Source organism: Musa acuminata, chromosome BXJ2-3 (genome assembly GCF_036884655.1).
Source record: "Musa acuminata AAA Group cultivar baxijiao chromosome BXJ2-3, Cavendish_Baxijiao_AAA, whole genome shotgun sequence".
NCBI lineage: Eukaryota > Viridiplantae > Streptophyta > Magnoliopsida > Zingiberales > Musaceae > Musa > Musa acuminata.
Genome location: NC_088340.1, coordinates 2,661,364 through 2,677,902, shown reverse-complemented (window position 1 = coordinate 2,677,902; position 16,539 = coordinate 2,661,364). Strand labels below are relative to the sequence as shown.

The window sequence follows — 16,539 nt, the reverse complement described above, 5'->3', positions numbered from 1 at the left end:
TTGAACTTGAACCGGCCATCAGCAGCCGACCATTCCTACCGTGGACCGGATCGTTAGACCAACGAGTTGTATTGCACCGGCTGGGAGTCGATTATGGTCTTGGTCGAGCCATCTGGTTTGGTCGCACCCGGAACGTGCCTCACCTGACCACATTGTGCTCGATCTCATCGCTTCATCCCGTACGCGGTCTCTCTTTCCTTCACGACAAGCTCTCTCGTCTGCGTTCGAATCGTGACACATACGCTAACCAATGAATGATTAGAATTACCATAAACACAGCAATGAAAGGACCAACTCCGTCGTGGGCGACAGCCACGAAGGTACTTTCTAAGACACCAAATCGTGCAACAGACTCAACACCCAATCAATGATGGCCTAATGCCTGCGTTGTTACCTGCAAAGATAAGGTCACGGCCAGCTGTAGTACCGGATTAAGGACAAGAGATTAAGCAACGAGTCGTTGGTTTCTTCGCCATCCGCAAGGAAACGCGTGTCCTGACTTATATTTTAACTAGGTGATTACGTAGGTTAATCCAGAATTTGGTTGTGGGATGATCCAGTCAACCCCAAACAACAGTTTGCAAAGCAACACTGACGCATCGCCATAGCTGTGCGGGGCGTGTCAGGAGGCGGTCATCATCATCCGCGGCCTTCGTTGCCTGTTGACGCGTGTTTGACGCCTTCTCTTATCCACTTTTACTGCGCCCCCCCAACTGGAACGTGTAACACACCCGTCGATCCAATTTAAACAGAATGAACACATTTGAATGGACCGAAATATCCTTATCCTTTTCTTTATTGTCATCGTTACTCATGGATCTACACAGTTTCTTCGTCCCATGTTTCTGGTCTCTCAGTACTTTGGCTATCAAGGGCAAATCGGGAAAGTCAAAAAGGAAGAGGCGGAGCTCCCCACAAAACAAAGAAATAAGAAGGATATTAAATACGATAAAGAAAACAAAAGGCTCAGATATATAGAGAGAGAGAGCGAGAAGCAACGAGGCGTGGAGAGGCGAAGACGATGGATGTGGAGAAGAGGGGAGGCGAGAGCGTGTGAGTCGTTCAGGCCGTTTCGGTTGTTCGCGTGGCGTGCGAGCAATGCCTCCTCGTTAGCTTTCCCCATTCTTCTCTGCTACACACATACACGCGTATATAGATATATATAAATATATATATATATATATACATATACACCCTTGCCCGACGCACCATCTTCTTCTCCTATCCTGCCCTGTTTGGACCAGCTATCGGGCTTCCAAGAAGACACCGCCCACGCAGCAACCGACCTCAGGTAAGACGGACGGAACACTTTCCTTTAAACAGTTCTTATGACCAAGTTGTTTGATCCCTCCTTTTGTTTCTTCTCCTGTCGATCGCAAATGTTAATTATCTGATGCAATCTTCCTTGCATGTCAATGTCGAGGCAGGATTCGTAGGACGATGGATCGAGACAAGAAGAAGAGAGGCAGGGAAGAGCCGCGGGAACGACGAGCCGCCGCGGTGGCGGAGGCGGAGCTACCGAAGAAGAAGGGGAAGAGGAGCGAGGAGGCGGAGGCCGTACCCGAGAGCTGCCGCGTGGACATCGTGGACGTCACCGACGTGTTCCGCCCGCCGGGGCTGTTCGAGTTCCCGTGGCAGAAGGGCGAGGTCCTGCTGCTGCCGGAGCCGCCTCATGACTGGGACCTCGGCGAAGCCTTTTTCTCCTCCCTCGTTGACGGCTCCTCCGCCGCCATCGGGTTCCCCGGCGACCGGCTCTCCCCCACGGTCCCGGGCCCCTTCTGCCTCCCCGAGGAGCCGTCCGACGGGGAGCTGGACGGCGGCGTGGATTGCATCTGGAGCTCCGTCCTCCGCCAGCCGCTCTCCACCGTGTACAGCAAGAACTGCAACGCATGAAGAGAGAATCGTAACAGGTTCTTCCTCCTTTTCTTTTCCCAGGCTTTCTCTTCTTTTTGAACTTAGATGTTAACTGTAATGGTTACAAGTGATGAATCCTATTCGAAAAATTCATCTTATTTAAATGCTTCAGTTATATTCCGCTCTATTTATTAAAAGAAAAAGAATCATATAGCATTGTTGTCATGTGAAGGCATTGGAAATGGTTACCAAGTCGTTCTTCCAACACATGACACTGATAAAGCGAAGCATTTCTACCCGCAATCGTTCCAAGTATTGGACGATTCGGCGGTCCATATAGTCCCCCCCATATTGGGGCATCGCGATGGTGTGCATCGAGGTCAAGCACGAATCTCAAGCACCGACTATCTCTGCATGTGATTCATCCACCAATCATTCTCTAATTTAGTGTACTTGGGCAGAGAAGAAGTACATAATGGAGTCCGATAGGATGTGAAAGGTTCCTAATAATGAGGAGGTACTGTGGATGCAGTGAGGAACCATTCTGGTATTGGTCATTTTCTGAGAACCATATACCTCGAGGTTTCGACGTCAACAACTATTGCATACGCTAGCAACCTTCGTGTGCTTCTCTAATTCCCATTGTTGAAACATACGCAAGAGCATGAGTTGTTAGTGTTGCATGAAAGGGCACATAGTTTACCCAATCGGATCTGCAGAATTGAGTCCCGATACAAATATTTCGCTTAATGCTACTCTCCGAGAATTGAGTCCCATGGGAACATCGACTTGGTGTCGGTAATCAGTTGCATACGAATCAAGTAATACATATTATTTGATCATCCACATTGCGTGAACTATCTATCCAAAGTGCTCCAAAATTACAAGTTTGGCAAGCCATGGACCCACGTCGAACGTATATGACGAGAGAATAGAACACAGTGACCCACCACGTGGCCGCAGAAGCATTAATTATCGGTAACGATTAACGTGGGAGCTAATAATGATTAGATCAAAAATAAAAGAAAAGAAAAGCACCATTTTCTTTAGAGAGTCGGCGAAAAGGGGGGCCCACTTTGGTTCGGAACGAAGCGGGAGGTGGGCCCGAGTCCCCAGGCGTGTGGTTTGGGCCGCATGGTCTGCCGACGCTTGGTGCGTCCCCACACCGACGCGAGGCCCCGCGCGTGTGGGAGAACGACACGAAGGCACTCCTCGTTGGCAACGCGTTGCCTTCTCCATGTCATCCCCAGTCCTTTTACGATCTTCTAATATTAGGATCATGAAAACTCAGATTCATCGCCTTATCTTATCGATTAGTATTTCGTAGTTTGAGTTAAAGAGATACGATTATGGAATTTTGATGTTGAAGTACAACATCAAAGAAACCGAATTCAGGCGATAGGACGGTATCGAGCGCTGCGTCTTTTCATACGTGTCATCCACGTCATCATCAGACTCCAGAGAACACGTCCTGCTTCCCTAACGTTTAAAACAACTTCCCCTGCTTCCCCCGATACCTAAACTTATCCTTTCTTCTCCATTCGTAGGGAGTTTGGACTCGCCAAGGAAGCAATCACTTCTTCGATACGAAGAGCGGAGGCGCAACCCTTAACATCGAGCGGCTTCCGCCTGCGACGAGAGGAGCGAAGGCAGAGATGGTGGGAAGGAAACTGGTTCTGTTCTTGCTCTGCATCACCGTCGTCGCGCCCATTGTTCTCTACACCGATCCGCTCGCCACCCAGCCTAGCTACCTCGGTAATGCCTCGATCAAAAAAGAAGCAATCGTTTGCCCTATTTTTCTTCTTCTTCTTCTTCTTCTTCTTTCTTTTTGGGTTTCTTAAAAGAAGTACGTGTTCTTTTGGCAGCAGATATCCATCTCGGTGACGAGATCCCAACTTTGGTAAGTTACTCTTTTCTTTAGGCTCGATGCTGGTCTTTGAAACCTTCATCTCCGAATCTTTTCGGTAGCTTTTGGATTCATGATCTCTTCATTTGGTACTTAATCGGGATGACTTCATTTCGGCACAGAAGTCCGTCGATGCGGTTCGAGAACCAAGTGGGATCGTCTACCCTGAAAACTCTACCAATCCCGATCAGATCTCGGTTCATGACAGCGGTAGAGCGGTTGCATCTAATACAACCAGTAACATTTCTTCTTTATGCTCTATTTGAATCACAGTTCCGCAACATCATCTCCCGTCCAATCATATGACGATCTGTGCTTGCTGCTTGATCGATGACAGCGTTGCCTTCGGGCAAGAATGGTGACCGCAGGAACCGAGTTCTATCACAAGATAACAACCAGACGGCTCCGTCAGAGACGGATGATGGTGCTGTGATTAGGCAAGTGAGTAGCAGAGAAACAAGCGAAGGGGCTACGGCGATGGAGTCACAGACCGTGCTTCCAACCCAATCTCGAAATCAGGTAAAGCATATGGATAAAAGCTTTAGATCTTCTCAACATCCGTAAATGTAGCTTATATTATGCAACAGTACATCTTTATTAGCAAATTTAATGTGAACGAGATACATTGACTGTCTTCGACAACCAGCAGAAACCAGGAAAAAGATCGAAAAGGGATTCAGGTCGTATGCCGGATGCTAAAATCCAGCAACTTAGAGACCAGTTGATGAAGGCAAAGGTGTCTCTTGGTCTTTCGTCTTCCAAGAGCAACCCAGAATTCATCAGGGAGCTCAAAGAACGAGTGAAGGATGTTGAGCGCACGCTTGCTTATGCAACCGAGGACACAGAATTGCCAATCAAGTAAGGTTTCTTATACCTACATTTACCTATTGCACTTTAAGGCGAGAAAGTTTGATAGAGACAAAAGTAACAGAGGAGGCATGTTTGAATGAAGCTTTGCAAATAAATCATGTATCGGAATTTACTTACTTTAATTATGCAGTGCTCAGGAGAAACTGGAGGCGATGGAGCAAACTTTGGCCAAAGGGAAGCAAATTCAACAGGACTGCTGTGCCGTCGTCAAGAAACTCCGACGTTTTTATCTCTCTGCAGAGGAACAAGTGCGTGTTCATAAGAAGCGGGAGTTGTTCCTCACGCAAGTAGCTGCTAAAACCCTCCCCAGAGGTCTCCATTGCCTCTCGCTGCGTCTCACCACCGACTACTACTCGCTCGACTCGTGCCAGCAGCAGTTGCCGAACCGAGACAAACTCGAAAACCCTCGACTCTATCATTATGCGCTCTTCTCTGATAACGTGTTGGCCACCGCAGTCGTTGTGAACTCCACAGTGTTCCATGCTAAGGTCAGCCCTTCGCCACTCTTTATCATTACCTCGATCTAACCTTTGCTCACTGGAAGATTTCCTTTCCGACTGCAGGACCCTCAGAGCCATGTATTCCACATTGTCACCGATAAGCTCAACTATGCGGCCATGAAGATGTGGTTCTTGGCAAACCCACCGGCGAAGGCTACGGTTCAGGTTCAGAATGTCGAAGAGTTTACATGGCTGAACTCGAGCTACAGCCCGGTCCTAAAGCAACTCGCATCTCGATCCATGATAGATTACTACTTCCGATCCCAACATGCCAAGTCTGACGAGAACTTGAAGTTCCGAAACCCCAAGTACCTGTCTATTATGAATCATCTGCGGTTTTATCTGCCGGAGATCTTCCCAAAGCTCAGCAAGGTAGTCTTTTTGGACGACGATGTGGTGGTGCAGAAGGACCTCACCCCCCTTTGGGCCATTGATCTAAAGGGAAAGGTTAATGGTGCCGTCGAAACATGCGGTGAGAGTTTTCATAGGTTCGATAGGTATCTCAACTTCTCGAATCCCCTCATTGCCGAAACCTTCGACCCGCATGCTTGCGGATGGGCATACGGAATGAATGTGTTCGATTTGGACGAGTGGAAGAAGCAGAATATTACTGCTGTCTATCACCATTGGCAGAATCTGGTAAAGATACAACAAATCCTATCTCTCACGCTTTTCACTCGGATTAAGATTGATGTTTATGTCTCATTCACATGGTTTGATCTCTCTAAATTTGTCACTGCATCCATGTCTACAGAACGATGACAGACAGTTATGGAAATTGGGTACCCTTCCGGCTGGATTAATTACATTTTGGAACAGCACGTATCCCCTGGAACGCTCATGGCATGTATTGGGACTCGGATACAACCTGAACGTGGAGCAGAAAGATGTCGAGGCGGCGGCCGTCATACACTACAATGGAAACCTGAAGCCTTGGCTGGAAATAGGCATGACTAAGTATCGCAACTTCTGGTCTAATTATGTGGACTATAACCAGGCTTATCTAAGAGACTGCAACATCAATCCTTAGGATATATATATATATATATATCCTAAGGATTGATGTTGGATATTTACTAATTTTCTTTTCTTTCTAGTTTTTAATTTTAGAACTTCAAAGTCAAAAGCTTTGTGCTTTTGGATCTATTTTTTTTTTGCTACTTAGTGTTGCAAAGTTAGGATAGGGTCATTACAATAGTTTTCTTTTTCTTTGGGATGATAGTAGAAATTAATGAGAATTAGAAATCAATTTATGTTTATAATACATTGTCACAAGCTTAGTTGGTTTTGTTTAAATCGTGCGGCATCCTTAAATGTCCGTCCATAAAGGTCAACCTCCCCGAAACCTCCCATAGTCTTTTAGGACCTACAAATGAGAAAATGGGTTAGAAAAAGTACATCACTTATAATTCAGAAACAAACATTCCAGAAAATACTTCATAATCAATATAAATTATAAACAGACTTCATAAGCTCTGAACATGGTCCATTATAGACCGAGATCTCTTACAAGTGTCAACATGACACTTTATTTATAAGTCTAAAATGATTACCAAACCTAACTAAATTGGAATTATTAAGCTTTCGACTATCCCTCTATATGCTGTGCAAAGTATGAACAAACCAAAAAACATGGACATATATGAGCGTTACATTAAATACATTGTTTACAATTTTGTCCGTGACATTATTCCTTACTTATTCTTTCGATGTCCTCGTCGAAGCCTTTGTCAACTCTCTCCGTTGTTATTGTTGAGTAGTTAAACTTTTGATCCATCATGTTATTTCAACTTGCAAATGACTCTGACTCTAGTGTGGGGTTGGCATAGTTACGTTGATCCATGTTGGTTCCTGCGGATCTTTTAGATAAAGGAAAAGACCATCCTTATTATGTGTCAGTCTCTTAAATGTCTGCTTCTTAAATTGGGTAGATGCTTATTAGAGCTTTAACGAGTACCGCCTCGTAAACTTTTGAAGTTTTTAGGTCATTCCTCTATAAAATTTGCCCATCAATTCTTCTTTCACTTAGTTGTCACTTCCAAGTAGGTTCATATTACTTTCATTTTTTATTGACATTTGTTGGGAAATAAAGCGGATAATCTACTTTCAGTAGCACTGATCACTATTGGTAAGGATTTGATAACTATTATTTTCCATTTGGTTTCTTTGAAGGGTCTTTGAACATGTGCAGAGCTACTCTGCTGGATAGAGAAGAGAATTGGGGTACTCAGTTTCGCCCATTCTCTCAAGAGTTGAGAAGGCAAAGGTTACTTAGCTTTGTTTGCCTTCTTGAGGGTTATACTCTATGCCATCGAACATCGGGAATGCAAAAATTTTTTACCCTAACTTAAGTAAGTCTCTAATAGTTTTGGTCGCATTTGGGATTGTACCGTCTTCTCCATCAACCCTACCGCCTACTCCACTAAGTAGCAAAGGTATCGCACCACGTATTGTATGCTTTATTCCTTGGTCATGCACTCTTGCATCGACTTGAAATCCTTCACTTTCATTTATCTTGATGAGAAGCTCATTGACACTGGTCTTATGAAGTTCTCTAGCCTTTGCCCTTCAGCCTTGTCTCAATATTTGGAGTTTGCTTCTGCATTATCCACCTCCTCGGTTCCTTTTACGACCAAGTGCTCTCCCCACATGAGAGCAAGGGATCGATAACTTCATGGAAGTCCCGCCTCTATGGTACCCTGGCGCTGTCATGCCCATGGCCCTACTATCCGTTGTCTCGCATCTGCATCCCTTTATTCACAATTAGTAGATCTACCTCTGTGGCACTTCTCCGAGTCCACATCCATTCTAACCGATGCTTGGTTTTGGGTAGCTAAATCCCTCTGGACTTGTCATCGCTTCCTCGCCCCTTTCGACCCCATGTTTCAACACCTCTATGTTCTTCAAGTAGTTCCCCTAGGTCGATGGAAAGACATATTGCAACTCCCATGTATGATGTCTACCATCATGTTGTAGGGTTCACACTGATTGTGTTTTCCTTAGCTTCCTTGGTAGCAACATTCGTTTACTCGGCCTTGTCCTCTGATTTGTCGGGCTACCTTAAGCGAATATGAGCTTTGGAGCTGTCTAACTCTCCAACTGCTCCAATCATACCTCTACATGATCAAGTATCTCCCATGGGACTCACTGGTACTTGCATTCGAACTTTTCCCTTGGTAGTACACAACCCTCATATGTTGATGACTAAGGCTTTAATCTGATGCAAAATTCGATGCATGCACGGAAGACCCGCCTCTACGGTACTATGGCCTTCACTTTTTAAATCCATAGTCCTTCTTGCCATCGTGTTATTCACTAAAGTGGAGCTCTCAGTAGCTCTTGATCATACCTCTGTATGACTATATTTGTGTGTATCGTATTGCCACAAACCGTTCCACCACGATCCACTGCACCGTATCGCCTCCTGATGACATCTCTATTACATTCTGATCCTTGTGGGATGAACTCGGATTGTGATCCCTCCATGTGTGGCCTTTGCCAACATATCGTAGGGCCTCTTCTACTTTTGATTGTGTTCGCTCATTTTAGCAATCAACATTCGTTCACCCGCTCTCAAGTCATACCTAGACGAAGTACCGCTCTAGGACAGTCCGTCGCCTAGTAGCTCCCGAAGTCTACCGACTTCATTGAAATTAGTGCATCATTGTCTGGATCCTGGGGCTTTGCCCCTACTAGCACAATCTTCGCTGTGCACTGCTCCCTTCATGACAACTTGAATGACAACACTATGGCATATTCTTCAAGAGTATCCACCTTCGCATCCTCTTGTCCCGTACTAAGATCTTCTAAACCCAACTTCGCCTTTACAATTTAAGTTGCCTTAGTTCCTCTATCAAATGCTTCTTTGAGGTAAGGTGCATGTGCCCAGAAGCTCCTTTCGTATTTAGCACAATGCAAGATGAGTTTGCTCCATCAAAATAAAGGATCCATAAACGACATGACCCCACTCTTGCCTCTATAAAAGTTCATATCCTTGACCTCTATCCAAATAAAGCTTTGTGCCTCCGCTCTATGTTTCATCTTCTATGTCGGCTCCCTTAATGCGACTTGGGTACTTCGCCAAGTTACACCCAAATTGATCTGCTCCTCGTTTTGCATTGAGTTGATGGTGACCCTCGCGCCCACCATTCCACGGATTAGCCCTCTCTTGAGTCCAATCTTCATATTGACTCCAAGTGTGCCTTCATTTGTGTTGTCTTGGGTCGTTCCCCCACTTGATCTCATAATGCATTCCCCCAATGCATTATCTCAAGCGAGATAATGCGACGACTCCTCGCCGCTCGCTCGGTCCATTGAGCTTTGTGAAGTTGTTTTAAGGTACTCCTCCTCAACATGTGCGGTCCGTTGCATACAATTATCTCTCTGGAGAGTTGAGACTTATTCCTCTTGGATATCTGTCTTGCTCGAGCAACTTCTCTTTTCGCTTCCTTTTCTCTAAAAGTTTCGGAGACCACCATCCCGACTACTCTACCTTGCTAAACAAACTATGCATTGTTCTGCCTCCCGCAAATGCATTTGCTAGATTGTAACTCCACGTCAATACAGCCCCCGTTGCACCCCTCAAGGCTTAGCAACATGCTGAACTCACGGCACACTTTAGCCTCCTACGGAGTATCCTTCTCATATTGAAGAGAAAGTTTCAATGCTCCATGGTGCCGAGTTTCGGTCACAGTGGGGTCGCCTTGGGATGGCCACGAACACTCCATCGTTCACATACAAGTCTTTGCATGAGTATCGAATTCCTCGAGTTAGCAATTCCCCTCACCTCTGTGAGCTTTGCACAACTCTTTTGATCACTAAACAACCTATTCCATCTTACATGGCCTCATCCTTTATCAAGCGCCTCGCTTGCCTTGAGCTCTATCAAGTATGGTTGCTAACATTGAGCCGTAGCTCAAACTCAACTATCACAACCTTTGTGCACTATGCATTCTTTTCAGCTTACTTGTCCTCATGGTGCCTCTTGCGCGAAGGGTTAGCCATTCCTCTGAATGTTAATCTCAGATGCTTACTTCTCTGAGTGACTCTTTTTCTCTATATCTTCATACCCGCTTTCTCCTAAACAGTCGCGCATGCTAGTTGCCCTCAATGCAGCCCCGCTAGATTCTCCACGTTTGCATGCCAAGTGTTTCTATGAGTGCTTGTCTCGCTCTGATACCATTTGTCACGGACTTAGCTGGTTTTGCCTAAGTAGTGCACCAAGTTACACCTAAGTTGCTCCGCTCCTTGTTTTGCATTGAGTTGATGGTGACCCTTGCGCCCACTATCCAATGGGTCAACCCTCCCTTGAGTTTGATCTTTATATCGACTCCAAGTATGCCTTTATTTGTGTTGTCTTGGGTCGCTCCCCTATCTGATCTCACAATGTATTATCACAAGCGAGATCATGCGATGACTCCTCACTACTTGCTCAGTCCATTGAGCTTTGTGAAGTTGTTTTGAGGTACTCATCCTTAACATGTACAGTTCATTGTATATAAATATCCCTTTAGAGAGTCAAGAATTATCTCTCCTAGATATCTGTCCCATTGGAGCAACTTCTCTCTTCACTTCATTCTCTCTAAAAGTTTTAGAGACCACCATCCCCTTGGACTACTCCGTCTTGCTAAACAAACTATGCATTGTTTTATCTCCCGCAAACACACTTACTAGATTGTGACTCCACGTCAATACAGTCCCCGCTACATCTCTCAAGGCCTAACAACATGCTAAACTCGCTACACACTTCAGCATCCTACGGACGTTCATTCTCATATTGAAGAGAAAGTTTCAATGCTCCATGGCGCTGAGTTTTGATCTCCTCGGGATGGCCACAAACACTCCATCATTTATATACAAGCCTTTGCATGAGTATCAAATTCCTTGAGTTAATAATTCTCCTCACCTCTGTGATCTTTGCATAACTCTTTCGGTTGCTGCACAACCCATTCTACCTTATATAATCGCATCCTTTATCAAGCGCCTCGCTTGCCTTGAGCACCATCAAGTATGGTTGCCAACGTTGAGCCGTAGCTCAAACTCAGCCATCCCAACTTTTGTGCGCTACGCATTCTTCTCAGGTTGCTTATCATTATGGTGCCTCTTCCACGAAGGGTTAGCCATTCTTCTATATGCCAATCTCATATGCCCACTCCTTTAAGTGACTCATTTTCCCTACGTCTCCATGCCACTTTCCCCCAAACGATCGCATATGCTGGCTGCCCTCAATGCAACCCCGCTAGGTCCCCTACGTTTGCATGTCAAGTGTTTCTATGAGTGCTTGTCCCGCTCTGATATCATCTGTCACAGACCTAGCTGGTTTTATCTAAGTCGCGTGGCACCCTTGCATGTCCATTCGTAAAGGTCAGCCTCCTCGAAACCTCCCATGGTCCCTTAGGACATACAAAAGAGAAAACGGGCTAGAGAAAGCGCATCACTCGGGATCCACAAGCAAGCATTTCAGAAAACACTTCATAACCAATGTAAATTACAAGCAGACTTCGCTCTGAATGGTTGCACAACAAATGATTCAAAATGATCCACTACAGATCGAGATCTCCCACAAGTGTTCACATGACACAATCTTTAGTTACAAGTATAAAATGATCATCAAACCTAACTAAATTAAGACATTTAAGTCTTCGATCGTCTCTTTACATGCTGTACAAAGCATGAACAAACCAAAAGACACAAACATGAGTATTACATTAAACATCTTGTTTATAATTTTGTCCGTGACAACTTATTTGAGTTTTTTTTTCATTTTTTTTTTCGCTTGTATATTATATCTGTAATACTATGAAAATACGGTGTAGCAATTCCAATAATTGTTCCCGGAGACATGTGGTGGCTGAAGGAGCTGCAGTCTCTGAAGGCTAATATGCAGAAGCTGATGCAAGTGAAGAGTTTGGGCATAGTCGGAGTGAGAACTACCCAAGATGGATTTCATCCTTTGCTCGGTAGGTACTAAGATTATATGCTGCTACTAAGTAATCTCACTGGAAAGAACACACAATCTCACGTTTAGTTTAAGACAATTATCCTGAGATACATTCTTATCTGTCAAAGGCAACTACATCGTGTGAGGCACTATGTTGAAGACATGCTTCACACTTCATGTTACAGCCTTCATCAAAATTAAAAGAACCCCATTATCAGTTTCTACACCATAAACACACCTCGAAAGAAGAAATCGTAAACACTATATTGCTTAGAGAAAGTCTTCTGTATGAATTCAGATGGTTATGATGGGGGAGCTGCCGCCAGCTTCTTAGGTGGTGGGTTTCCTCCAGAGATTAGCACATAAGAGTAAAAGCAAATCATTGCAGCACTGGCAGTAGTAGAAATGTGGTCAGGGATCAGTAATTTTCTGAAAAGGCAATTTCTCAGTTAAGAGTTTATGGGTGGAGATGAATACCTGAAGAAAATATATAACCCTGTAGGAAAGACTTTCTTTGACTGCATCATATGAAACCAATTGGTTATTGCCACATGCTAAACGGACTTATATGTTGGTGAATGAAAAACCAGATAAGGCACTTACCAATGAGTATGCCTGCAGAAGCTTCCAGAGAAGCGCAGCAGAAAAGGCTGCAGAATAAAATACACAAATGGGTATGTATATATGGTAAGCAAATTAAATTCAGTATCCAAGCTCATAGTTTACTTAATATATCCATCACTTAACACTGCGAATGGAATAAGGAATTATGCAGTCAACCATGAGGTTATTGTGTACAAGGTTTCAGGTGTCGAGATGATCTATGCTTGCTCATATCACATAATTGCAAGCATTTCTTTTGTAAATTCAATTTCATATATACATAAACATCCTAATTGAAACACATGGATATTAATGATAGTGATTTAGGCAATGGCCTGGGCACCTAAACAATAGCTAGAACAAACATTAGATTTAGTCACTTCATTTCTAGATTAGTACATGAAGAATGTGCATAGTTCCATACTATTACAAAACTATTAACACTTCAGCATAGCTCAGCTTCTGTTTTTGTAATACGGACATTAAAATATCCAAGAGTACTTCAATGATATTTTACATAAAAAAAATTACAATATATGAATATATACACATGAAAGCATAGGTGAATGTACTGCACATATACATATATTTAAAATCATAAATGAACATATGTTACACGTGTGTAACATATATAAAGGCTTGTCTTTTTGGGTACAAGACCATTTCAGCAAACTATTGGAAGTGCGTACCAATTTATACCAGTATATTGACACACAGTATGCTTGTGCATATCAGCGGCTCGGTGATGAAGAAAAAGAAAGAGAAGTGGAAGTAGTGATAGAGGAATAGAGGAAGGAAGAGGGAAGAAGAGGAAGAAGTGGAGGAAGAAGAAGAAAGAAGAGGAAAACAGCAGCAGCAGTGTACCTAGGAAGCAATGACAATGATAGTGAGATGGCGCCATCTTACATGACTACGAAGCGACAACGGCGACAATGGGGAAGCGATGACGATGAGGTGGCAACATCTTACGCGAGGGCAAAGCAATAGTGGCAGCAAAGGCGAAGCAATGACGGCAAGGCAACAACACCTTATGCGAGAAGAGGGCTCATGTTCGCGAGCTCTAATCTCTTTTTTTTTTTTTTCTTTTTTATGCTGAATTAGAAATGTGGCCCACCATTTCTTTGAATATTTTATTAATTTAATTGGATTGCCTGGAACAAGGTGGTCCGCGTACCAGTCCCCTATCAGACCAGTACCTACCACCCATACCGGGCGATATACCATGGCACGAATAATCATATATATATATATATATATATATATATATATATATATAGAGAGAGAGAGAGAGAGAGAGAGAGAGAGAGAGAGAGAGAGAGAAGATAAAATTATAAATTTGTATATATTCCAAGCAAGGACTTGATGCCTACCCTTATTTACCACCCATGTGCTAGCTAGCCTAGGCAATCGTCCATTCCTAAGCATTTGCCACACATTTCCTAGGGCAAATAAACACTAAATTTAAAAACTCAATAATATTACTAATAATGTCCTAATTCTGCATTTTGAGACATTTAGTAGAAAAAACTAAATTATAGGAGTTTTTCCTTTATAGTGAACCATAGAAAAATACATGAAAAGACTATTAAGTGTACAGGTATTCATTCTTTAATAAAGAAACTGGGATACATACCTGCTTGACCCAAAATAAATGGTAAGCTGGATCTTCCAGTCCTCCAAACCTTTAGGCTAAGTACACTCAGTGCCAATATAGCACCACCATAAATCATGGCTGTGGCATTTCTAGAGAAAATAAACCCAACCAGTCCTCCAGCAAATAGAAGCCCACCTATAACAGAAATCATTAATCATCAGAAAAAAATGTAGTTTATGATCTTCACATCACCACAATATTAATATTAAAAAAGGGGTGGCCCAGTGCACTGGCTCTCACCACAATATTCATACTCAGATTCCCTGAATACTTCACTGAAACATTGAACTGATAATAGCAAATAATGGATACTTTTTCTCCACACAAATAAGGCCATACTCGAAGCACAACAGCAGGAACCATGAAGAGTCTCACAAGGAAGCAACATATAAAATCATGAAACCAACAATAAACTGCCTTTTGTCATCATGCGATTTTAATGTACCTTCATGTTTGAACACTAGCATCTTCATTCTAGTAGAAACAGTAATTCAACATTATGATATAAAGAAACAAACAGATACCCGAGGAAATGTAACACCCAAGCAGCATGATTATTTTATGCATAGGCACATCTGTTACCAGGGAAAGATACATAACCATCTTGACACATAGAAGCAATAAGCAACTGTTCCTTCTCTTGCTTTAGATGGTCTAGAATTAAGCAAGAAGTTATTTTAAGAATAAAAACGAGCAGTGAGCGAGAGAGAGAGAGAGAGAGAGAGAGAGAGAGAGAGAGAGAGAGAGAGAGAGGCACAGTGATGTTATATTTAGCAAACCAAAGATACTGATTACTGTTGCTACTACATAATGGAGAACAGAGAATTCACAATTTCCATAGATGCAAAATTGACATGTCAAAAAATAATTCCAATTCTCATTTCAATATATATCAGTGTAACATCTGTAACGACCATGTAATTCCTTGCCAATTAATACACATAAGAAGAGGACGAGAAATAAATCCTCAGTCAAAAGTAGATAGAAGGCTTTGCTTTCCCAAATCAAACTGAAACATTAAACAAATGCCAAGATGCATCAATTACCAAGAAACAAAACATCCAACTCAATCATTTCCTATCTGACAACCCATGATAAGCAGAAATAAGCTCAACATTCTGATTTGAAGTTTGGGATTGGCTTACCAAAGGGGATTCCGAAGCAAAAATCATGTATTTTTGCACTTCTTTTGGTTGGGACTACAGCCTCCTCTTGTACGTGCGCGTCCATATCCAATTTCTCATTGATGGATTTCACAGTTGGATTAGTTTTAAGAGGTTCATCAGCTTGATCTGGCTTATCCTCCGCATATCTAGTAGCAGCATTGGCGACAATACTGCTTCTAGGACTACTTCCATTAAGGCCCATAGAGACTGTAAGCTGTAAATTGAAGAAAAAAGTCAGAATTCAACGCACAGAAGCTCTCTACTACCCAAAATGAGTATAGCTTAAATTCAAACCTTTCTGCCACTGATGTTGGAAACCCTAATGGCAGGGACTTTGAAGTAGTTGCTTTTGAGATCTGGGGAACCAGAAGAAGCAACCCTAGGCCACAACGGCAAAGGGCGAAGCCCCTCCAAGGATCGCATGCTCCATTTCGCCGCCAATCCAGACCCATAAAGCTGCGAGACGGCCATCGATCTGCAGGTTGAAGATATCACCGGATTCAACGCATATCAAGCAGATCTAAAGAAAAAGGAAAAGCAGGCAAGACGATCGAGATCACGAGTAACGAAAGGAAATATCGAGATTTGTGCATTCTCGTGGATCACGAAGAGCGGTTGGTCGCTGGTTGCCGAGGAGGGAGAGTAGGAGGCGCACCAACGATGGGGCGGCAGCGGTCGTAGCGGGCGGGGGTCCACGAGTCGGGAAGCCGCAGCCGGGCGGGGCGGGGCGTGGCGTGGCTTGTGGAAGCGAGGCGCCGCGATGCAACTGCCCGGGCAAGGGGGAAGGAAGCCGGCGATCGTGGGTCAAGGGAACGGTGGCAGCCGAGGTGTTTGGAGACGAGAAGCTTTGAGCCGACTCGAAGGTGGGGTAGTTGGGAGCCCGTCGTCCCCTTGCTTCGACTATTTCTTGCGCCGTGTGGACGACGCGAACGATGGGCATTTCGGCCATTTTGGTCCGCGGAATCCGACCATCGACACGATGAAACCGGTGGAATTAGACCCGGTTTGACACGCGCAATCATGAGCCGGAAGAAAACGACGGTTCA

The 16,539-nt window shown here is 43.8% G+C and overlaps 2 protein-coding genes across 7 annotated transcripts; one reads left to right on the top strand and one right to left on the bottom strand.

Moving 5' to 3' along the window:
• The first annotated feature begins 985 nt into the window (after positions 1-985).
• LOC135606900 (probable galacturonosyltransferase 4) lies at positions 986-6,351 on the top strand. Of its 5 annotated transcripts, none has more exons than XM_065098262.1 (10): positions 986-1,291; positions 1,428-1,910; positions 3,402-3,609; positions 3,723-3,754; positions 3,886-3,997; positions 4,098-4,279; positions 4,407-4,618; positions 4,761-5,118; positions 5,194-5,769; positions 5,885-6,351. In XM_065098262.1, the coding sequence occupies exons 3-10, from the start codon at positions 3,510-3,512 to the stop codon at positions 6,158-6,160; spliced, it is 1,848 nt and encodes a 615-aa protein (XP_064954334.1). In that variant the 5' UTR covers positions 986-1,291; positions 1,428-1,910; positions 3,402-3,509; the 3' UTR covers positions 6,161-6,351. The 5 variants fall into 5 exon arrangements, with proteins under 5 accessions (XP_064954334.1, XP_064954331.1, XP_064954333.1 ...); XM_065098259.1 differs by having other exon boundaries at positions 3,883-3,997; XM_065098261.1 differs by having other exon boundaries at positions 3,720-3,754.
• A 5,778-nt stretch (positions 6,352-12,129) lies between these two features.
• LOC135581766 (protein FATTY ACID EXPORT 1, chloroplastic-like) lies at positions 12,130-16,460 on the bottom strand. 2 transcript variants are annotated; one of them, XM_065098253.1, is made up of 7 exons: positions 16,054-16,460; positions 15,788-15,968; positions 15,473-15,707; positions 14,307-14,462; positions 12,674-12,720; positions 12,548-12,588; positions 12,130-12,460 (listed from the first exon to the last, which is right to left on the bottom strand). In XM_065098253.1, exons 1-7 carry the CDS (start codon positions 16,440-16,442, stop codon positions 12,373-12,375), a joined length of 1,137 nt encoding a protein of 378 aa, XP_064954325.1. In that variant the 5' UTR covers positions 16,443-16,460; the 3' UTR covers positions 12,130-12,372. The 2 variants fall into 2 exon arrangements, with proteins under 2 accessions (XP_064954325.1, XP_064954326.1); XM_065098254.1 differs by having other exon boundaries at positions 16,149-16,410.
• Positions 16,461-16,539: the final 79 nt, after the last annotated feature.